Genomic DNA, 25,464 nt, shown 5'->3' with positions numbered 1-25,464 from the left:
CTATTATTATCCGTCAGTGTGCTGCTCATTCAGATCTGTGGAGTGAGTGTACAAGCTGTCTGCCGAGTTCTGCACATCTTTGAGCCTGATAGCTCATGATAGTGAGCCTCAAAGACAGTTGAAGGTGTTATGATGCTTGTGGCTTTGTGTTCAGACTTACCAGATATTTGTGGGTGGATCTTTGGCTGTACTACTTTCAGGTATCATGATGTGGGATCTCTGTAAGTGTATTCAGTACACTAAATGTTTGTAGTTACCTAAACATTACAATGTTGTCTTGAATGCTGTTGCACTGCAATTTTCTTTCACTGGAACTAAGAGGCCAAAACCTGTGACCAAAGCAAGCTCCATGAAGACAAGGTTTGCTAAGGTTGGAGGGGAAGAACTTGAGCCCTGACTCTGACTCAACCCAGTGAATGCCGACTGTACCCCATCTAACTTACTAATGCTCCTGTGTCTGAATGATCACAGCCACGATCTCTGACATCTAATGGAAAATCTTCCCAGATTATTGAAGGCTGTTAAACGGCAAATGGGGAACAACTCCATATTAATGCCTATGGTTTCGGAAAGGGACGCTCAGCAAGAATATCTAGTGTGCTGGTCCGGTGTCCTCATACCTTTGGCCATATAGCTGTGAATTCATATCAAATCAAGACGGCTTGACTTTCTGTTCCAGTTCTGTGTCTGCATGGCATCCAGAAGTCAAGCCAGCCGGGTTTAAAATAAGCATCCAACCTGACCACAGTGCTGTCTCTGTGCATCAGAATGCCCTTTCTCCACAGAAAACCTTTCACACACACACACACACCTAACCAGCTTCACCATGGTATTTACAGTTCCCTGTCTCATCGGTAGCAGCCACTCCACTCGAATCCTATGAATAAGTAACATGGGAGCGATATCCGGGGGAACGAGACGACAGGGTCGAGCTGTGCGGGCCACAGTTGTAAAAATGCCAGCAATAAAACTGTTTATTTCTTTCAGGCCACATTCACGCCGGAGGTTAGGAACTCAGGACAAGGGTAATATTGAAATGGATCTTCTCATATATATCGCTTAGAGGGTGTAAACCGATTTACTGAATATACAGCTTACGGATTTATGTGTTCAATAGGAATGCGTCCCTCTAGAACTTGTAATCTAATGCTGCTTAAGCCTCTAGACTGACCTCAAGGGATTGGCAGCAGGGTGATATTTAGGATCCATCATCCCACTTTGACAATGTTTTTTGTGAATGACTCACTGCTGCACACTCCTCAGCTCCTCTACTTCAGACTGGGGCGTGAACGTCTACACATCATGTAAATCCTGAGTTGCCGAGACGAAGCAACAGGGGCAGATGTTCTGGCTTTCCTGAAGCTAACCAAAATGAGTAATGTATATACAGAGTGGTCCAAAAATATATACATGCTTCAACAAAATACATGCATTAAAAATTTGCATTGCAAAATATATGCATAAAAATTGCCTCTGCCATTTTCTTCGGCACTCTTCTGATGGTCACAGGATAGCATCAACGATGGTGCGACTGCTATACATTACTGCCATATTTCACTTCGAGTTTTGAAAAAGGGCATAGAACAACTGTTGATCTGTGTATAAATTGTATTGGGCCCCCCCTTTATCACGGACACTTACCCCACACACCCCTCACACACTCTTCACCCTATTGCTGTCTGGAAAGAGGTAATGAAGCATTCAGGCGAAAGGGATCTAAAGCAAACACTAATATATACAGGGTAGCTAATTTATCATTAAAGACGTGTGAGCAGCCGAGCAGTTGATTTGACGTCACTTGCTGAACTCCGGGTTGAGGAAACCACAAACTCCCTGGCATTCTGAAAAGGAATTCTGGGTTAAAGGGGCATTTTCTTCGGTATTTGTTCCTAGTCTAAGTTAAATGTTTTAGTTGAATGCAGCATTAGAGCCAACCAAAGCGAGTTTACGCATTTTTTACGCAGTTTTATTTTCGGTAAGTTGTATGGTTCTAACTTTAGCTTGGTGGCACGACTTCCTGTGAGGACCCTTGGAAACTGGTAATATTTTTGGGTGGCTGGAATGGATTATCTAAATCCTCATTATTTCTAATGGGAAAATGCATATTACAATACGAATTTTTGCCTTAAGAACTCCTTGGCTCCAGGAAGAATTAAATTCTCAGAGGTACCAATGTAGTTCAATTTCTTTAGCCTTTATTAAAATTGGTGTTTCCTATAAGCCAAAAAAATACAATTAAGTGTACAGGATGGTTGTATTTTCTATCTAGAAACACTAAAAAATACAATATTCACAGAGTTGATATTTCAGTCTGTAGAAGTGAAATTCTTATAGGTTTAATAGACTGCGTATGATGACTACGTCTACTGATCTTCTGAAATTTAGTCCTCTCATTAGACGTGCAGAGGTACAAATAGTAAGAAAAGGTCAAAGGGTCATCCATGAATACATTCCTGACAAAACATGCAAAAAAAAAAACACGTTTGGTTTAATGTAAAACAGACATTAATTCATATTATATATTTGCTCTTCTGAATGCTACTGAGCACTAATCAATCTGAATGCTGAGCTTACTGTGTGAAGAGGATATTCAAAACTAAAATCATTCTCATGCAGGTTTGCCAAACACCTTTCAGAAGCTGTCTCCTCGTGAAAATGTCCGTAGGTGGATTTTCTTAATGAATAATTGCACATCACATTAGCGCCGCCCACCATGATTCGTCTCTGTGTGCGACTCGTGGGTGGTTATTGCGACGGTTATTGCCAACATTTCTATGTCACCGAGACAAAGTTGTTATGAGAAGAGCTAAAATATCATCCGCGTCCCAAAATACTCAAGAGGTTTAAAGATGAACTGGAAGCTGAGACGGACGTGCAGAACCACAGAGCGATTGCAGTAGCCAGATCCATAATACCAGTAATATTAATATAGGTTTTGATTCTTTATGAAAGCTTGATGAAATGATGGACAACAGATTGCATAGTAAATCTCTACAAAGGGTGATAAAAACCGCCCCAACGCATCATCGGCACCCAACTACCTGCCAATGAGTCTCTTCACCACAGTAGACGTCGGACTCCACAAACTTTTTCTGTGTACACCGATCAGGCATTACATTATGACCGCCTGCCTAATATTGTGTTGGTCCCCGTTTTGCTGCCAAAACAGCCCTCACCCATTAAGGCATGGACTCCACTAGATCTCTGAAGGTGTGCTGTGGTATCTGGCACCAAGATGTTAGCAGCAGATCCTTTAAGTCCTCTAAGTTGCAAGGTGGGGCCTCCTTGTTTGTTCAGCATATCCCATAGTTGCTCGATTGGATTGAGATCTGGGGAATTTGAAGGCCAAGGCCACTTACGTGCCCATTGTTGGTGCTTTCGACAATGTACAGGGGTCAGCATGGGCACCCTGACTGGTCTGCGGCTATGCAGCCCAATATGCAACAAACTGTGATGCACTGTGTATTCTAACACCTTTCTATCAGAACCAGCATTAACTTCTTCAGCAATCTGAAGAAGTCTGTTGGATCGGATCACACGGGTCAGCCTTCGCTCCCCACGTGCATCAATGCGCCTTGGCCGTCCATGACCCTGTCGCCAGTTCACCACTGTTCCTTCCTTGGACCACTTTTGATAGATACTGACCACTGCAGACCGGGAACATCCAGTCATCTAGCCATCACAATTTGGCCCTTCATCAAACTCTCTCAAATCCTTACACTTGTCCATTTTTCCTGCTTCTAACGTCAACTTTGAGCACAAAATATTCACTTGCTGCCTAATATATCCCACCCACTAACAGGTGCCATGATGAGGAGATCATCAGTGTTATTCACGGCACCTGTCACTGGTCATAATGTTATGCTTGATCAGTGGATATATTCTAGCCACCACCATTGTAAAGTGCTTATTTCCTTTTTTGTCAGCTTAAGGATAAAAATCTAAGGAGATCAGCAGTTTCTGAAATACACCACCAACAATCATGCCACTGAGATCACATTCCCCCCTATTCTGATGTTTGACCTGTATCTGCATGATTTTAAGCATCAAACCGCTGTTGCATGATTGGCTGATTAGATAAATAAATGGATGAGCAATAGCATAAATACACAGCATAGCATACTTTGTTTTTTAATGGATATATTTCTATTTCTTTGCATCAGGCTACTTTCTGTCTTCATGTCAGCTTTAAACACTTACACTAAGGGCTTTTCCAAGTACAGCAGGATGGTGTTCACCTGATATCACATAGCACCTAGAGCTTTTCTCGCCTTCACACCTTCGCTCTGTGACTGCACCGCCACGCTTTATATATGATGCATTGTTACATAAGCGCCTGTGTGTCTCTAATGGATACGAATGTGGCTCACTGCATCAGTTTCTCTAAGCATTTATTATCTTTTATTTTAAATTCAATCGATTTTGTAAATGTGTAGCTTAAACACAGCACAAGGACATCAGGCAGACTGGTGTTAAGTTTTAACCCTAGAACAGTGTTGCGGTCTAAGCCTACACAAAGCAATCCCTGCCTGTCACTTACTTATTCATCCGAACGCCGTCTTTTATTTAAAAACAAATAGACGCTTTCATTCAACCGTTGGCACCGTCTTTTCACCGAGCGTGCGAGTGCCAGTCTAATTTGATGGTGCGCATCAGGGCCGCTTGTTAAAATGCAGCTGATGGATCAGTTATGCAGCTTTAATGGCGCCGCTGTCACAAAGCCAGGAGGGGGGCACAGCGTGCTGCCGCCTGCATTAGCACTCTCCTCTGATTAGACCGAGAGAGCTACCAGGCCAAAACACGGCATGATTGGCAGTGCTGGCGTGCAATCTATCAAAAACAGGAGGCTTGGAAAGTGAGCAACAAAGTCACACTGCACTGTTTGGAATTGAATTTTAGTACTAATGCCAAAAAAAAAAAAAAAGCTATGAGTGCATCATTATGTTTGATTACGCAATTAATGTATCACTACTATAATGGAACGAGGGTCTGATTAACGAGGGAGTCATGATGAAGCCATGAGAATGATATTTGCAACCGTATGTTCTGTCCATCCTCGGTTAGTTTTATCTCAAGTACGCCCTTTATGATGACCGGCCACATCCCATACGGCCAGTAGGCAATTAACTTGTGAAATAAAAGCTGAAAAGTGGAAGATAAGCAGCTTAAAATATCTTTCCAATCTCTTACACCGGCGGCTGTAGTACTGAAAAGGTGCAATTGGTATTCAGGTCTCAAAAATTTTCTTTCTAAGCTTTTCAGGAAGCTTAAAATAAAGAATAAAGATAAAGTTTAAAATTGAAAACAAATGACAATATACAATATTATTATTATTATTATTATTATTATTATTATTATTATTATTATTATTATTAGAATCATCATCATTATTATTATTATTATTATTATGATTATTATTGTTGTTGTTGTTAATAATAATAACAACAATAATAGTAATATTATTATTATTATTTAAGATATAATCCTGAAATAACCCACACTACCCAATCCACATCACTCTTATCACTGTTCATCCTCCTACTCTTCAAACACTTCATTCCTTGATGTTTCAAGCTTGATTTTCCTCCATTCTTTAGTCATTCTCCGATCTCCTGTCAACGACAGGGCCAAGCATGATGAATCACTAATCATCAGCACTACATCAGTGAAGAATCCCCAGCAGTCCTCCTCCAGCATGCGGCGAGCTCATGGGGCTGCGACTGACTCAGAAAGGTGAGACAGGCCAGACGCACGAGTCTACAAACGTACGTGAGCAGAATCGATGAGATGTTACTCTGCTAATCTACAGGATTCGGGGCCAAGCTGCAGCACTAATGCAAAATCTGACTTTGTTAATATTAGTTTTCCATTATCCATCACTTATAACTGGATAAATAGAGATGTCGGACCTTTATAAAGAAATCCTTGTATAAAATCTGTTCTGAATATCTGGTTAATAAACTGATTTTTTTATAGCTTGGTTTTGGCTTGTGTGTTAATTTTGGTTTCTTAAGTCAAGATGACTGTGAAATTTTTTCTAATGATGCAAATCAAACCCCTCTGCTCATTGTGAAGCATCACTATACAACATTACCGAGCCTTTATGTTCCGGCAGGGAATTGTCCAAGCATAACCCTGACACTGCATGCCTTTGTCTCTGTCTTGTCCTTTGCCTTTGGACGCTTTATCAAGAGACATGCATTTCCATCCAAACCTTTCTATATTGTTTCTACAGCCTTTAGTGTTTCCTTTAACTCTTTATAAGTGAGGGATGTGCAAGCTCTCTATCTGATTCAATTTATTCATGCCTTTATTTGTTTGGCAGGTACATACACTATATTGCCAAAAGTTTTGGGACACCCCTCCAAATCATTGAATTCAGGTGTTGTTTTTCAGGGGTTGGGCTCGGCCCCTTAGTTCCAGTGAAAGGAACTCTTAATGCTTCAGCTTCATACCAAGACATTTTGGACAATTTCATGCTCCCAACTTTGCGGGAACAGTTTGGGGATGACCCCTTCCTGTTCCAACATGACTGCACAAAGCAAGGTCCATAAAGACATGGATGAGCGAATTTGGTGTGGAGGAACTTCACAGCATCCTGACATCAACCTGATAGAACATCGTTGGGATGAATTAGAGCGGAGACTGTGAGCCATTCCAAAATTGGAACATCTGCCTTTACATGCACATGAATGTAATATGGAGTTGTCCCGCCCTTTGCAGCTATAACAGCTTCAACTCTTCTGGGAAGGCTTTCCACAAGGTTTAGGAGTGTGTTTATGGGAATATTTGACCATTCCTCTTGAAGCACATTTGTGAGGTCAGGCACTGATGCTGGACGAGAATTCAAAAACACTCTAATTCATCCTTCAAATAAGATAAAACTGGATCGTGGACTCAAACCTTTATGTAGGAGGTTATTGAGAGGGAGCATACGATTGCCCTGATTTGAGAGTTTGGGTTTTGTATTAAATGTAATCCATGCCTTGCTGGGTTTTGTTTTTTAAAACCTGGCCTGTATGCCAAGCATGAAATACTAGAGAATGTTTCCAGGCTTGTTTTAGGATCAACATAACTGGAATTATTTCTGAACAGTGGGACAGTTAAATAGTTTTATAGATTATTCAATTACTTTTAATTATTTTGTGACTGAAATGGTAAAGCCTTTCAGTCAAACATGCTGGATTGTATACTAATTCAGCATTATTAATAACTCAGCATTTTGTATTTTAACCTCATTGCCTTCCACACTATGTTTGTGACAGTGTAGGAAAACACAATGTGGCTCAATTTTTCCTTTACTTTGTAATCCAGTATTAATTACCTTATATGGCCAAAAGTATGTGGACGTCACTGTCATGTGTGGTTCTTCCCCAAACTATTACCACAAATCTGGAAGCACACAATTCTATTAAACATCTCTATATGATGCAAATGAAGATTTCCTTTACTGGATATAACGAGCTGAACCAAAACCTATTCCAGCATTACATTACTGCTGTGCACATGGTGAGATCCATGAAGACATGGTTTGACAAGGCCCAAGAGCCATGACCCCAGTAAACCCATTCGGAATGAACTGGAAGGTTGATTGTATCCCAGTCCTCTTCATCTCATGATCAGACAGCCACATTCCAGAATCTAGTGCAAAGCCTTTACAAAACCTTGGAGGCTGTGCCTGCAGAAAACGTAATATTAATGCCCATGGTTTTAGAGTGTGAGTTTATACTCAGGTGTCCATATACTTTTGGTCGTACCATGTATCTTCCTGCAAAAAAATGTTGTGTAAAGGAAAAAAAAAAGGGCAGATCTGCCTAAAGATGTCTGAATCCTTGTTAGCTAAATAGATATTACAATTTGATTTGAAGTAGTTCCTGTAGATTCTGTAGCAAACTGGACATTTCATAATCAGGCTATTAAAACTGATCCTCAAAAGCTTTCATCATTAGTATTCTACAGAAATGCTAATGCTAGACACTAAATAAAGCTGAATGAACAATTTAGCATCATACATCATAAATGAAAGCATGCTAAATGGTCGCTGTTGACTTTTGAGGCCAGCGAAGAGCATAGTTTGCATCTTATCAGCAGGCTTGTGAAGTGCTTGGGGAAAATGAGCGTGTATCAAAGCACTGAAGCAGACACGGAGGCAGGAGAGGAAATGTATTAGATTCACTTCATTTCAGATCATTCAAGCACAACCAGTCACCTGCATAGACACACACACGCACATGCGCACACACATATACACCGTCTCAGGGGACCTTGTGACACACACACACACACACGCACATTACACGCAATGGAAAGATGTGAGTGAACACTTACCTATAGTGTAGCCTCTCTTCAGCTCGCCACATCGTGGAGCGCGCCGCTGGGAATTGGTCGTGTTGTTTTCTTGCACCTCGATCGTGGTCGTTTTGGCAACAGGTGATGAGGACCTGTTTATAGACAGACTCGGGATGAAGCTGGAGAAGCCTGGAGAGGAGACGTCCACCGACTGGGACTTCTTCTTCAGTCTGTGTCAGACAAAGAAAAGAAAAAAAGCAGAGATATGGATGCTTAGAATTAAAAAGTCATAAGATCTATGATGTAGTCAGGTGACGGTGAAAGCTTTCTCTGAAGAGTAGAGGTTATTATATACACTATATTGCCAAAAGTATTCGCTCACCTGCCTTGACTCGCATATGAACTTAAGTGACATCCCATTCCTAATCCATAGGGTTCAATATGATGTCGGTCCACCCTTTGCAGCTATAACAGCTTCAACTCTTCTGGGAAGGCTGTCCACAAGGTTTAGGAGTGTGTTTATGGGAATTTTTGACCATTCATCCAGAAGCGCATTTGTGAGGTCACACACTGATGTTGGACGAGAAGGCCTGGCTCTCAGTCTCCGCTCTAATTCATCCCAAAGGTGTTCTATCGGGTTGAGGTCAGGACTCTGTGCAGGCCAGTCAAGTTCATCCACACCAGACTCTGTCATCCATGTCTTTATGGACCTTGCTTTGGTCACTGGTGCACAGTCATGTTGGAAGAGGAAGGGGCCAGCTCCAAACTGTTCCCACAAAGTTGGGAGCATGGAATTGTCCAAAATGTCTTGGTATGCTGAAGCATTCAGAGTTCCTTTCACTGGAACTAAGGGGCCAAGCCCAGCTCCTGAAAAACAACCCCACACCATAATCCCCCCTCCACCAAACTTTACACTTGGCACAATGCAGTCAGACAAGTACCGTTCTCCTGGCAACCGCCAAACCCAGACTCGTCCATCAGATTGCCAGATGGAGAAGCGCGATTCGTCACTCCAGAGAACGCGTCTCCACTGCTCTAGAGTCCAGTGGCGGCGTGCTTTACACCACTGCATCCGACGCTTTGCATTGCACTTGGTGATGTATGGCTTGGATGCAGCTGCTCGGCCATGGAAACCCATTCCATGAAGCTCTCTGCGCACTGTTCTTGAGCTAATCTGAAGGCCACATGAAGTTTGGAGGTCTGTAGCGATTGACTCTGCAGAAAGTTGGCGACCTCTTCGCACTATGTGCCTCAGCATCCGCTGACCCCGCTCCGTCAGTTTACGTGGCCTACCACTTCGTGGCCGAGTTGCTGTCGTTCCCAAACACTTCCATGTTCTTATAATACAGCTGACAGTTGACTGTGGAATATTTAGGAGCGAGGAAATTTCACGACTGGATTTGTTGCACAGGTGGCATCCTATCACAGTTCCACGCTGGAATTCACTGAGCTCCTGAGAACGACCCATTCTTTCACAAATGTTTGTAAAAACAGTCTGCAGGCCTAGGTGCTTGATTTTATACACCTGTGGCCATGGAAGTGATTGGAACACCTGATTCTGATTATTTGGATGGGTGAGCGAATACTTTTGGCAATATAGTGTATAACAGTGGTGAACATGTCATTCCACGATAATGTCATTAATAGGGACTTCAATCAGACATGCATGTGATGGTCACACAAACATTTGACTATTTGCTATGAACAAATGACTGAATATTTATTGAATTTGTGTTGAAATGTGTGCAACAGCACCACCAAGAGTTGAACGAATACACAGAAGGAAGGAAACAAGGCTGGGACTGATTTCTTTCTAGCCCACACAATCCTGAAAAAAGTGTGCTGAAATGCCCTCTAGGGCAATGTCCCTTAATCCTACATCACTGACACATCCATCACACATCATCAGCAATGAATGAGAAGGTCTCTAGCTTTATCGATCACAATTTTTCCCTCAATTTTCTCCACAATTTGGTCACCCACCAATTCCCGATCGCTAGCCAGCTGAACAACACATGCTGAATGAAAGAACCGAATAATGGTACAAGCACAGACATGACAAGATTACAGACATTGGACCATGTGACTGTTTACAGCACTTTATTTTATAGTATTATGGTTGTTTCTGTTAAAAATATACTAGTAGTCATAGTAAGCTAGCAAGACTTTGTGCTATATGATTACTACATGTGTGTATCCATTGATACCGGTTATATTGCTCTTCACTGAGACACAGCTCAAATCAAAAGCGATGGCTTAGGTCATGTACCATCCAAGTAGTAAACAGAAGAGTTATTCATGCGAGCTATTCATTTATTTCTTTTACAGTGTGTTTATTCAGCCACACTACTCTCTTTTATTCAATCAATAACCTTATCGCCGTCTCGGTTAAATCCAGCCACAAAGCAAGGCCGTAGGTGACATTTTGAACCAGACAGCACTATCATTTTCGCCGGATGAGAGCAGTCTGTTTCATGGTTCTTTATGAGAACGGAGACAGTTGTGCGCTCGCTCTGAAAGATATCACCCAATGCAAACATCACAATCCGTCTATTTGCTCTGTAAATCAACTAAACAGCCACAAGCCTGACTGGAGAGGGCGAGGAGAACATCGAGGTTGGCGTGTAACGGGTCACTAGCTGCACTGAGTGACACTGAATCAGATACATAGCATTTGCAAAAGGAAACCGTTAGAAACCGAGGAGATAGCAACAGCGAGAAGGGTACACAAAGATCAAGTTTATTACAGCGCCATGTGAGCTATTCAGGACATCACTTACAACCTCGGAGATAAAAATGGGCCAATATGTGGAGAAACACGGGCCTGCTTATCTGATCAAACAGTCTGATTTACCAAAAGTCAATATTGGAAAACTGCCTGCTATAAAGGCAAAATGTAGATACAGTTCAAAAGTCTGGGTTTATCACAAAGAACTGCATTTGTTCCATCTGTTATTTACAAAAAAATAAATAAAAGAAAAGAAGAAAGAATAACACATTGCTAATAGAAAATTCCAACATAAAATGATAATTATAAATATTATTTATAATTGTTATATATAATTATATATAAACATGAAAATGGAAACAACTTTCAGATTTTATTTATTTAATTATTAATATTGATTTATTATTATATTTAGAAAAAAGGAAATTCGAGAAATTCGAGAAATTGACTGTGAAAATCATTATCCAATTATAATCCATTATAATATATTATAATCAATTATAATATATATAATAATATATCATTATCCCAATGATATTAGAAAAATTCGAAACACTTTATTAGTCACTTGCTCTGCTTATCAGTGATGATAAAATAAAAAAAAATGTATTTATAAAAATGTATTTCTATTCCTGAAAACAGGTCTGTATTTTTGTGTTAAATCTTACGTTAAATCTAGTGTAGATTTTAGTAGATGTGAGCTGTAGATTTTAGCAGAAGTGAGCTGTAGATTTTAGTAGATATGAGCTGTAGATTTTAGCAGAAGTGAGCTGTAGATTTTAGTAGATGTGAGCTGTAGATTTTAGCAGAAGTGAGCTGTAGATTTTAGTAGATGTGAGCTGTAGATTTTAGTAGATGTGAGCTATAGATTTTAGTAGATGTGAGCTGTAGATTTTAGCAGAAGTGAGCTGTAGATTTTAGTAGATATGAGCTGTAGATTTTAGCAGAAGTGAACTGTAGATTTTAGCAGAAGTGAGATGTAGATTTTTTAGTAGATGTGAGCTATGGATTTTAGGAGAAATGAGCTATAGATTTTAGTAGATGTGAGCTGTAGATTTTAGTAGATATGAGCTGTAGATTTTAGCAGAAGTGAACTGTAGATTTTAGTAGATGTGAGCTGTAGATTTTAGTAGATGTGAACTGTAGATTTTAGTAGATGTGAGCTGTAGATTTTAGCAGATGTGAGCTGTAGATTTTAGCAGAAGTGAACTGTAGATTTTAGCAGAAGTGAACTGTAGATTTTAGTAGATGTGAGCTGTAGATTTTAGCAGAAGTGAACTGTAGATTTTAGTAGATGTGAGCTGTAGATTTTAGTAGATGTGAGCTGTAGATTTTAGTAGATGTGAGCTGTAGATTTTAGTAGATGTGAGCTATAGATTTTAGTAGATGTGAGCTGTAGATTTTAGTAGATGTGAGCTGTAGATTTTAGTAAATGTGAGCTGTAGATTTTAGTAGATGTGAGCTGTAGATTTTAGTAGATGTGAGCTGTAGATTTTAGTAGATGTGAGCTGTAGATTTTAGTAGATGTGAGCTGTAGATTTTAGTAGATGTGAGCTGTAGATTTTAGTAGATGTGAGCTGTAGATTTTAGTAGATGTGAGCTGTAGATTTTAGCAGAAGTGAACTGTAGATTTTAGTAGATGTGAGCTATAGATTTTAGTAGATGTGAGCTGTAGATTTTAGTAGATGTGAGCTGTAGATTTTAGTAGATGTGAGCTATAGATTTTAGTAGATGTGAGCTGTAGATTTTAGTAGATGTGAGCTATAGATTTTAGTAGATGTGAGCTGTAGATTTTAGTAGATGTGAGCTGTAGATTTTAGTAGATGTGAGCTGTAGATTTTAGTAGATGTGAGCTGTAGATTTTAGCAGAAGTGAACTGTAGATTTTAGTAGATGTGAGCTGTAGATTTTAGTAGATGTGAGCTGTAGATTTTAGTAGATGTGAGCTGTAGATTTTAGTAGATGTGAGCTATAGATTTTAGTAGATGTGAGCTGTAGATTTTAGTAGATGTGAGCTATAGATTTTAGTAGATGTGAGCTGTAGATTTTAGTAGATGTGAGCTGTAGATTTTAGTAGATGTGAGCTGTAGATTTTAGTAGATGTGAGCTGTAGATTTTAGCAGAAGTGAACTGTAGATTTTAGTAGATGTGAGCTGTAGATTTTAGTAGATGTGAGCTGTAGATTTTAGTAGATGTGAGCTGTAGATTTTAGTAGATGTGAGCTGTAGATTTTAGTAGATGTGAGCTGTAGATTTTAGTAGATGTGAGCTGTAGATTTTAGCAGAAGTGAACTGTAGATTTTAGTAGATGTGAGCTGTAGATTTTAGCAGAAGTGAACTGTAGATTTTAGTAGATGTGAGCTGTAGATTTTAGTAGATGTGAGCTGTAGATTTTAGTAGATGTGAGCTGTAGATTTTAGCAGAAGTGAGCTGTAGATTTTAGTAGATGTGAGCTGTAGATTTTAGCAGAAGTGAGCTGTAGATTTTAGTAAATGTGAGCTGTAAATTGAAGTAGAAGTGAGCTGTAGATTTTAGTAAATGTGAGCTGTAGATTTTACTAGATCTAAGATGTAGATTTAAAATGACAGAAACTTAACCAAAAGACAGAGCTGTAGAGCTGCAGAAATGTAAAATAATTGAACAAAACAAAAATAGAGGTAATACATAAAACATATTCTCCTCGCTTGGTTGATTTCTATGATTTCTATTCACACTTGGCAAATCTTTGCACAGCCCAAACTCCTGTGTTTGTGATTACTGAATAAACACGTATTCAGACCTACACACCCCTCAGGGATCTGGCTATAATGACAGCCCTTGCACTTTGCCCCTAGCTTCCTAACAAACCTGGATATATAAAACCATTTGAGTAAGAAGACTGGCTTACAATGAGGGATGATAAATGCTCAGGCTGGATAGTGGTCCAACATGAGCAGTATCAGCTGTAAGTGAGCGCAAGATATTTAACAAAATACCAAAACACCCATCTAATAAGCGATGCTGTTCACGTCTGGGGCAAAAAAAATCCATAAGGCACATTGCTAATTGGAATCCGTTAAGTGCTGTGACTGGTAATAAATTATTACAGAGCATGTTTTATGTATCATGAACCTTGTATTAGTCTTTGACTTTAACTAGAGCCACACACAGCCTTCTTATCTAGGGGCCGGTGCATATGGATGGAGCTGAAAATAATGACAAACGTTCCACTGATAACTCAAACGCATTTGTTGTAGAATCGTCGAGATAATGTCTCTGGATGGAACATTTCTAGTGACTATCTTCCAAGATTTCCTTCTCATTCTAAATGTCCATTTTCTGGAGGACTTATGAGGCGGGATTGCAGTTTTATTGTTCGGTTTAATGCTTCGCTCTCAAATTGCTCACAGTAATGTTTTCCTGTCAGGGTCTTAGATTAAATTTAACATTTCCTTTACATTTAGGGCAAATCCTAAATGGCTTTCTATTTACCTTTTTTTTGTTTTCAGAAATAACAAACCTGCACTTTCTTGTCGTTGAAGTGGTACTGTCCCCTCAGCATGTATTTCTTCAAGGAAATTAAAAGGTACAAACTTTAAAGCTCTATGTTCATTTAAGATAATGTATTTGAGTCATGTCGTGGTGGTGGAGAAGAGCAGGCTTTTTTATTAAATGAAAGACAAAATGAACAAAGTCAAAACAAGAGCCAGGCACGGCACACTACACACAAATGAAGCTTAGCAACTAATTAACAAAAAGTGGTGGGAGATATCAAGAGGGCACATGACAGGGTCCTGTGATCTGTTCGGTTCTGTGAGGGCTGATGGGAAATGAAAGCCAAGGCGTTCTAAACCAATGCCTGGAGTGACATTGTTCTGTTACTGTGTAAGCTTACTTCTCTTTATTTTCACCACACGTATCGGCACCTATTGGCTGTATTTAGATGCACTATTTTACTCCTTACCAATGACTAATCACCAAACAAATAAGCTTTACAGAATTTTCTACTTTCATATGGTGTAATATGATGGGAAACTAGACAGCCCATGGTTATGACGAGTTGCCTTGCCTTGATGTTTGGTGGAAATACATGGAAGGAACAACCCTAAAGCCATTTTAGTGTCATTACAGGTGATGCTTTATTTCTGAAAGAACTGTTTTGCCAAGCAACGATGAGTATTTTCAATTGAAACATGAATTCATGGGACTGTCATAGCATTGTTTTACACACAGCTAATGTTAATGATTTCCGTTTCTTGCTGATTTGACACATTTGGTCACTCCTTTCTTAGGCTGCAACGCCAACATCGAGATTTATACATTAGATATTTTATATTGTCGATGTTTAGGTACAAAATTTTCACTCTCAACCTTAATCCTTCATAAAATATTTATGCTTTAACAGAAGATTATCTATAGAAGAGATTTTCACACTATTGGTGTGGGTTTGCATTCTCTAGCCTTTGATAAATTGCAGCCTGTTAGCAGTTTTTAACTCACATTGGGACACAAAGTGGAGTCTGATCTCTCTAGCAAATTAAATCTCTCGAACATAGTGAATACATTAATGCATTTTTTATGCAATAAACCTGACCACTTTTGCTTCAGTGGCCTTAATCTGTGCCAATGCCCCAAAGGTTGGAGGATCAAAGAGCTTCATGGTTTTATATCAGAAACCTGCAGGTTTCCGCTATGCCAGGCTTCCCACTGCAGTCTGCCATTGCAGCCTTAAATAAGGTCTCTCCCTGAGGTGTGAAGAAAAATGGATGTGACAGAAAATATTAAGAGGCTGCGAGGTATTATAGGCACGGCACGAAATACTGAAGGAGTCGTAGGAAAAGTGAGCGCAGGATCCTTCCACTTATAAAGCATGTCTACTGCATGCTGAAAGAAATGTTCCTGAAGGACTGAAGACTCTAACTTGCTCTCATTCATCACACTCAATCACCCACTGTCTCTTAAAGCACTGGATTCTCCGACTGTTTTCCCAAGTGCTCACTCAGGGCTAAAAAAAGGAAGCTTGAACAAGCAAAACAATAGTTCCGGCCATTCCTTGCTTCTCAGTGTCAGCCAAAAACAAAAAAGTGCTGACACCTGCATGATTTTACAGGCAGAGTCTGATGAAGAAGAAGTTACTCGGCATAATTACGCAATAGACGCAATGAAAAAAATGGGTGAAATGTTTTCTACATCCACACTGATTAGTACAACTAGTAATACATATTCATTTTCATCACCAATACTGGGAATTTATCCTGTAAAACTATTTAATTCCAGTGCAGGAGATCTGTGCTCCCCTACCACTGTTTACTTCAACTTAATTGCAAACTGGAGCTGAACTGTGCTACTAAAATTTAATGGAAACATAAATCTCAGCAGGGAATAATGGTCTTAATAACAATAACAATCACAATATCATGCATTATAACAGTGATTCATATCAAAGGGTTTTAATTGCTGAGTTATAAAACATATCACTCAAGGCATTTACTCTCAGCCATGTAAATATATTTGAGAATTAGTGCAAAATGAAAAAGATTCGATTTTATGCATGTTTACTGTATCCTTACCGTAATTTACAGTACGCAGTACATTATAGTAAAGATCAAACTAACATGACATATAAGGGGTAGCCTAAAGTGCTGTATAGTACAAGAGTAGAGTAAAGATACATGCCTAAATAAAGTACAGTAAAAATACAGGATACGCTAAAGTGATGTAAAGTATACTAAGGTTATAGTAAAGATACATGCTACACTAAAGTGCTGAAAAGTATTGTAAAGTTATAGTAAAGATGCATGCTACAGTAAATTGCTCTAAATTTAGTAAAGTTATAGGAAAAATATATGATACAGTAAAGTACTGTAAAGTGTAATAAAGTTCTAGTAAGTATGCATGATACACTAGAGGACTGTAAAGTATAGTAAAAATACATGCTACAGTAAAGTCCTGTAAAGTTTAGTAAAGTTATAGCAAAGATACATGCTACAGTAAAGTACAGTAATGATATAGTATACAATAAAGTGCTGTATAATACAGTAAAGCTATAGTAAAGATAAAGGATACACTACATGCTATAGATTACAGTAAAGTTATAGTAAAGATAAATGTTTCTGTAGAGTACAGTAATGATACATGGTACATAAAAGTCCTGTAAAATATAATAAAGTTATAGTAAAGATACATGCTACACTAGAATGCTCTAAAATTTAGTACATTTATAGTAAAGATATATGCTACAGTAAAGTCCTGTAAAGTATAGTAAAGTTATAGTAAAAGAAATTCTACACTAAAGTGCTGTAAAGTTTAGTAAATTTATAGTAAAGATATGTGCTACAGTAAAGGGCTGTAAAGTTTAGTAAAGTTATAGTAAAGATACATGCTACACTAAAGTGCTGTAAAGTTTAGTAAATTTATAGTAAAGATACATGCTTCAGTAAAGTCCTGTAAAATATCATAAAGTTACAGTAGAGATAGATGCTACACTAGAATGCTCTAAAATATAGTACATTTATAGTAAAGATATATGCTACAGTAAAGTCCTGTAAAGTATAGTAAAGTTATAGTAAAGATACATGCTACACTAAAGGGCTGTAAAGTTATCGTAAAGATACATGCTACACTAAAGGGCTGTAAAGTTATCGTAAAGATACATACTACACTAAAGGGCTGTAAAGTTATCGTAAAGATATGTGCTACACTAAAGGGCTGTAAAGTTTAGTAAAGATACATGCTACACTAAAGGGCTGTAAAGTTTAGTAAAGTTATAGTAAAGATACATGCTACACTAAAGGGCTGTAAAGTTATCGTAAAGATACATACTACACTAAAGGGCTGTAAAGTTTAGTAAAGTTATAGTAAAGATACATGCTACACTAAAGGGCTGTAAAGTTATAGTAAAGATACATACTACACTAAAGGGCTGTAAAGTTATCGTAAAGATACATGCTACACTAAAGGGCTGTAAAGTTTAGTAAAGTTATAGTAAAGATACATGCTACAGTAAAGTCCTGTAAAGTATAGTAAAGTTATAGTAAAGATACATGCTACACTAAAGGGCTGTAAAGTTATCGTAAAGATACATACTACACTAAAGGGCTGTAAAGTTTAGTAAAGTTATAGTAAAGATACATGCTACACTAAAGGGCTGTAAAGTTATCGTAAAGATACATACTACACTAAAGGGCTGTAAAGTTATCGTAAAGATATGTGCTACACTAAAGGGCTGTAAAGTTTAGTAAAGTTATAGTAAAGATACATGCTACACTAAAGGGCTGTAAAGTTTAGTAAAATTATATTAAAGATACATGCTACAGTAAAGTACAGGACACACTAAAGTGCTGTAAAGTTTTAGCACAAAGCTCATGACAGTAACCGTCTGATGAACTTAGCTAAGTAAGAGCTGTACATCAGTGAGTATCACTGACCTTTAAGTTTGTAAAGTGTATAAAAAAACTTTATCCTGCCAATTACAGCATGTTTAAACTTGCTTTTAATGAAATTTAACAAACTTAAACTAAACTAAACTTTATACTATTTATGAGCTTTCTGCAAGCATACACAAATGCATTATATCTTTCCTCGGGTTCACCCCAGGGTGCCTGCTTTAGTACCATATTTATTAGGATTGCTGTGTAATTATCTCATGATTGGTTTGTGTACAGAACATAAAAATAGCAACCATTACAGCGGAAGTAATGATCCACGTATATGACTTTGAAAACATGTAACATGATCGTGATCTCAATGGCCATTAAATGAGGTAAGAGGTGTATAAATGTCAAATTTATATGAAATTTGCAGATTTCAGGAATCAGAAGATGATGACTTCGATCCCTGTCATAACAAACAGAGCAGAACAAACCCTGCTATCTGGTTAGAAAACATAGCCTTCCTCTTCCTCTCTCCCCATTCATCAGTGGCTGTTTGCTGTGAATGTTTTCCTTGTGCTCAGCTGCACTATGACATTCCCTGAGCAGCAGTATGTACACACAGGGTAGTGTTTTGTAATCACAAGCTAATATATTTCCACAGCGACATACGAATATACAGCCAGTAATAATAAATAGTTCACTCATAACCTTTAGCTTCCCAAAACATAATGAATTTTTGAATGATTACTCAGGTTACGCCGCACTATACGCTCCCCTAATCCTGCTAAAAGAATGTAGCACTATTAAGATCCTCTAAGAAAACCTGCAAGTCCAAAATTCACCAACCTGGATAAACAGTTCAGAGAGAAGCCAGAGGCAATGTCAGCTACATCTTTTTTTCCGCTTGAGTTAGTCTCAGAGCTCAGGTGCACCACCACATCCTCTCTAAATCTGTTCATCCCTCTACATCTATTCTGTGCCACCAGCGGTATGTCCAGTGACCCGGAAGACACCCACCAGGCACGAGGAAAGAATCCCAGTGAGGAAGACGACACAGTGCGGAAAATCTAGCAGGAGAAATGCAGCTCTTATCCAGTCAGAAATATGGGCAAATGGAAGCTTAGAAATGAACAACATATGAATAGATAGATCCTATTAACATTCAGCCATTCATTCTTAATATATTAAACATGCACAGATGGACAGTGGATGAAAACACTGCCTCCAACCCCATAACTGTATACATGGAGGTTAGGTTCAGAGATGGGATTAAGGCTAGTATGATTTGTATGAAATTAAACAAAATTCAGCAGTGTTTGTTCAAATATGTACATAACTAACAACCTGGTATTTTTCTTTTATATATATTCTTAGGTTTCGCAAATCATACATTTATTATCTAGGTCACTGACTACGCAAGGACAATTTACTGGTTGTTTCCAGTCCCATGATTTGTTTGAGCATAAAGGGTCGGGTCGGGTCGGGTCTGGTCTGGTATACTGAGCAGCATGGTGGCTTAGTGGTTAGCACTGCTGCTTCACAGCAAGAAGGTCCTGGGTTCGAACAGGCAGGGGCCTTTCTGTGTGGAGTTTGCATGTTCTCCCCGTGCCTCCGTGGGTTTCCCCCCACAGCCCAAAAACATGTACATTAGATTGATTGGTAATTCTAAATTGCCCATAGGAGTCAGTGCGTGTGGTTGTCTGTCTATATGTGGTCCTGTGATGGACTGGCGACCTGTCCAGGGTGTGCCCCTGCCTTTCGCCCAAGGTGTGCTGGTATGGACTCCAGCAGATCCCTGTGACCCTAATTAGGAATAAAGCGGGTATAGACGATGGATGGATAATACATGAAAATGTAGCCAAGACCATTATTTTAGTCTATGAAAAATCAACAATTTAGTTTCATTAGTTTCATTAGTCAACTGTTCAGCTAAGAACTGTATTGCTCTATCCTTGTATTGCACATAAGATTATTATTTGTTGTTTATGGTTATTATTTCATATTAGTTTATTATTTGAGTCCACATATGTCATTTGTGTATGATATTTAATTCACCCAATAAAATCAGCCCAATTCCCACACTGAAAAAGACCCCAGAAGCAATAAGTGGTCATTCAGATTTCTATCGTTTACACATAAATATCACATATCTCAACAAACCATAATTTTGTTGCTTAAACTAGGTTTCATTTAAACAAGTTTCTAATTACTAGATTGATTGATGTAGAGTTAGCATGATTAATTTATGCGTAATGTATTTGCGTTAATCTTACTCAGTTCAATCAGTGTAGCTGACGTGTGTAGTGCAGCAGGAGGTGGCATTCAGAATCATGTCATATAGTTGCGGCATCAAAGTGCGTCATATCACCGGGAAGCGTATTCAGTTTAAACGAAAATCTGCTTTCAGATGTCAATAAAGTGTATTCAGCTAGTTTCAATGAGATTCAAGTAACCGTTTGTGTTGATGCCATAGCCACTGAGACAGACGCACTTGTGTCCATGAATGTGTTTTGATTCCTTGTTTCAGAAGCCTGTACTGTTATTATGTCCAAATGATCAGATTTGAGACTTCAGGATGACTCGAATTTGCTCTTTCTGTACAAAACACAATAACCAGCCTCCGTTCCGCCCAATCGTTCCTCCAACAGGGCTGAGGAGATGCCACTCATCGATCAGCGCTGACCATTACTTTCAGAAAACGAGGCAGAAAAAGTAAAGTGAGAGAGAGAAAGAAAAGAAAAAGAGAAAGAGGGAGACATTGTCTGGCTAATCTCCATCCTCGGCACCAAGCGAAGTAAACAAAAGCAACAGCTGCACTCCAAACAACAATAACACCACCCGCAACATCTCCCACCCTGCGTGAGCGCTAATTAAAAGACCGCATCCCATGACGCATCAGGACAGAGGAGTGTGTGCGGCGCTTGCTCGCGTGCTTACATAAACAGAATTTCCCCTACAATTACCAATAAGACGAGATCGGTGAGAAAACAACAGCAGCATGCCGTGCCACATTCAGCTAGCGAGTCGGCTGTCGGTCGAATTTGTCATCGTGTGACACTGAAAAAAGTCAGGGCTTTGAGTATGAGGTCAGACGGAATAGATGACAGATGGCCTGTGTGGCTGTGATGCTCATATCCATTTCTTTCTCACTTTCACCTTCTCTCCGCTAGCATTCACAGCCAGAGGGACTTCAGCCACATGCTAGTCTTTCATCCTAATGCTGCGTATCCAGAGAGAAAAGTGACAGTGGGAGAAACCGCAGTGGGATTAAAAGCTTCCTCAATGCTGAATATGAACAGATGCTGCAAACTGCACAAAAGATTCAGGCAAATCTCTCAGCTTCTTGTTGTGTTTAGCTAAGATATGGTTAATTGGATTATATATCTTAATGCACATCACAGATCCTAGAAACGGCTCTGAGAATCGCGATATGATGTTTCTGACACCAGTAGTGTCCAGTCAGTGAAGGAAATAAAGTGAAGTAGCCTGTGTTCTGAGCATGGCCCGGCACTGGCAGCTGGCAACAGGGAACCAGAACCAAAGCCAAAACACATTACACTTCCTGGGGCTCATTATTCATCATTCAACTATTATTTATATTATCAGCAACACTTTTCTGTCAGCCTTACACTTTCCATAGCTCCTGTTTCAGCCTGTCCTTGTTCACGCCCTGATTGTTGGGGCTCATTTATCAAACTAAATAAGAATGAAGTTGTTCAGAGGAGCATTTCAACAACAACATGATGTATTCATGACAACTAAGGTATCCTGTAAGATCCTTAGAAGAGTTCAATTGTTAAAACGTACATTTAAGAAGACTCATGAACCCGAAACTTTGATTGATCAGCTTCAAAATGTATAACTGGTGATAAGTTACGACAAATTTACATTTTCATTGAGTCATGTTTCAGAAATGTGTCAGTTGTTTCATATTAAATTCACTTGAAAGAAAGCTAAATCTAAAACCAATCTGTAAATGACAAAAAAATTAAATAATTAAGGCTTGAGCAAAAGTAATGGCACCCTATAAAACGTGTTATAGTTAGCGCGTCTGTAGCAGCTGATGCTCATTTGTTGTTTTCAGCTTCATCTTTTATTATTTTCATTTCTGTCGTTCAGCAGACACCCTTAACCAGAGCGACTTACATTTTTATCTTACAACTGAGCAATTGAGGGTTAAGGGCCTTTCTCAGGGGCCCCGCAGTGGCAGCTTGGTGGACATGGGACTCAAACTCACAGCCTTCGCATCAGTAGTCTAATGCTTTACCCAGTAAACTACCACTTCCCCTTATTATATAAAAGTTTAGCAGACATCACTAAAAGTTACCTCAGCTGTGTTGTGAAGCTGCTTGGCGATTTATTTTCTTTTGCTAAATGTATTAGTAAGTTAGGACCATGTTTGTACCTGTTGCGTTTGTTCATTTGTTTCATCTTTCCCAGCTTCCTCCTCCATTTCTATCCTTACCATCTTCACATTCCTGTCCTAATTATAATTCCCGAATATCTTTTTCTTGTTCTTCTATTTTCCAGTTTTGTCATCCACCTGGCCTGTTAATATGGATGAAAGATCTTAAGAGAAATTGCATTTACAGTTCAGACTCCCCTGTTCATAAGCCCTAGAGAAGACCTGGGCATTAATATTTTTTTAAACGATTTTTAAAAAACCATTATAAAGGCTTTCTTCACTCAGCTGTTATGTAACTGATTAGGTTTGACGTCAGTGCCATGGCACCGCTGCCTTCCATCAATGGCAAGCGGGAGAGTAATGAAACCCTTGAGTACTGTTTCCAGGACTAGAGGGAAGACAACACCATCCAGCACAGAGGCAACAAAATCCCTGCTATTTTATCACGGATGTTTTTATCTCCTCTGTGTCCTTGCAGTTCAAGACAAGGCTCTTAGAAGATAGAAAGAGAGAGAGAGAGAGAGAGAGAGAGAGAGATGGAGAGTTATGGGAGGTTAGGCTTGTCAGATTGGGGTTTAGAGACCTTCAAAATTCCTGATGGCTTAATCGAGTGAGGAGAGAGTGGAAATCTAATATAGACTGATAAGTATTCATGATTGGAGTTAGATGACTGTTAGAGAGCTCTTTATCAGTGTAAATTGTATTCCTTTAAATCAATACCCGGTGGAAATAGAGAGATAGAGAACTAGGATCACTGCAATATCTATTACATTATCAAAATTACATTTCCATAAATACCATCACAAGCCCTAACATATCATAACATGCCACTGTTGGAAATAAAATAATGTCAATGACACAACACACTACTGCGGTTTCGGATTTGACGAGCACTACATTACCCCTCGGGTTTTACTATACGGACATACATGGAGAAAATCCAAATGTATGGATGAAACCGAGATCTTTGTAAAGCTTAGATTTCATCATCATAGATTTCGCACAACCACTGAAGCGCTATGAAGTTGACATGACGGAGATGCAGCCTTCGGAAATGTACGAGGCTGAAAATTGGCTTTCCAGCACATCTTAATGGACCATTCCACCAACATGTGGGTGTGTGATGAACAAATAGTGGCCCATCAATGTTAATACTGCTCTCTTGAAATGCCACGCTTGTCATTCCACAGTTGAATGGTTTTGCTAAAGGGGACAATGAGTTATCAATAACAGAAAAACATTTCACTTTACGTGACAGATATGTGTGTGGGAAAAAGACAGAAAGGAACTCAAATAACGGACTTGTGCGTCATGTAGGACAGAATGGACAGGGAAAAAAAATGTATTTGTTTATACATGCCTTATACAGTTACATCAGATAGTTACATCACTTCTTGGAGATTTCAGGGCACTAGCAGAGGTTTTAATGACTTAACTCTAAACAGCCATGGTTTGTAAGATGTCTTCCAAAGGTATGGCTTTGGAAACAGGGACTGTTCCAATCGCAGGTCACAAATTTAGTCATATCTGAAGTTCACTGTTCTGCTCACTGAAATATACAGTAGTTTGAAAGTTTTCTCAAACATGACTGATCAAACCCATTACACTGACAGTGGAGAATGTTTACTAATTGTTTCCAAGACACCTAGCAGAAGATACGAGCTTAAGTTGTTGACCTTTCCTTTGCAGGGTTGCCAGAGCGAATCATCTGATCCGCATACTTGATTTTGGCACGGGATGCCCTTCCTGTTGCAGCCCTCCCATTTTATCCAGGCTTAGGACAGACTCTGAAAGTTAACCCCTCAGTGACCGGGTTGGTTCCCTGCCCGGGAAGTGAACCCGGGCCTTGGTGAGAGCGTGGGATTCTGCAGCTGGACCACCAGGGAACATGAGCTCCAATTGACAAAGGAGTAATCACAAGGTATGCATGGTATAGAAAAATAATCCATGCCAGAGTGGTCTGATATTACCTCAAAGTGGATTATGTTCAAGAACAGCACCTATGGATGTAGTTGTGGCCCAAGGCTCAAGGTATCTGATCAGAATGTTAGGGGTTCAAGCCCTAGCACTGCCATGCTACGAGACTTAGCCCTCTCTGCTTCAGGGGCACTGAAACCTGCCTGGCTTTGAGCCTTCTGACACGTCCCACTTTTGATGCGTTTATGGTTAAAATGAACATTATCGAAAACCTGCCATACGAATCGCTGAATGAGTTGTTACTATAGAAACGATAACGTTTCAGAATAAGTTCATTAAAATAAACCTATCATTTAATTGCTGTTATAGAAAGCCGTTCAACACCTTTAGATTAGAGAATTAGAGAACAGCACAGTAATTAATGATTGTCAAAAGTCATTAAAATGTTCTTTTAGCTATCATTCTAACTTCGAGAGGATTACAAATGCAAGGACAGAGAGATTCATTGGCAGTTGCCCAATGAGGCAGTTACCCTTCAAAAGATCAGGTAGTAAGAAGAGGTAAGACCTTCAGAACAGTGCATCGATTTGGATGAGTTTAGGTTCTGAGAGCCAGATACTGATGAGTTCATTTCACCGGGATACATTTACATTTAAATTTACGTTTAAGGCATTTGACAGACAGATTCATCCAGAACGACTTAGAGAAGTGCTTTGAAGTCTTTTGGTGAGTACATCCTGATACGGGTTCACTAGATCACAGACTCACAGTCTAA

General features: G+C 39.2%; 1 protein-coding gene across 3 annotated transcripts in view; it reads right to left on the bottom strand.

Annotated features, from left to right (window-relative positions):
- The window catches only part of oxr1a (oxidation resistance 1a), a 179,802-nt gene that overhangs the window by 77,880 nt on the left and 76,458 nt on the right, over nucleotides 1-25,464 (bottom strand). For all 3 annotated transcript variants that reach the window (XM_058376861.1, XM_058376858.1, XM_058376860.1), the window contains exon 3: nucleotides 8,329-8,519. In XM_058376861.1, the coding sequence (XP_058232844.1) occupies nucleotides 8,329-8,519 (191 nt within the window). The remainder of the gene's footprint in view (nucleotides 1-8,328; nucleotides 8,520-25,464) is intronic.

Source organism: Hemibagrus wyckioides, linkage group LG23, assembly GCF_019097595.1.
Source record: "Hemibagrus wyckioides isolate EC202008001 linkage group LG23, SWU_Hwy_1.0, whole genome shotgun sequence".
Taxonomy (NCBI): domain Eukaryota; kingdom Metazoa; phylum Chordata; class Actinopteri; order Siluriformes; family Bagridae; genus Hemibagrus; species Hemibagrus wyckioides.
Note: the sequence above shows the minus strand (reverse complement) of the source record. Positions and strands in the feature narration are given on the sequence as shown.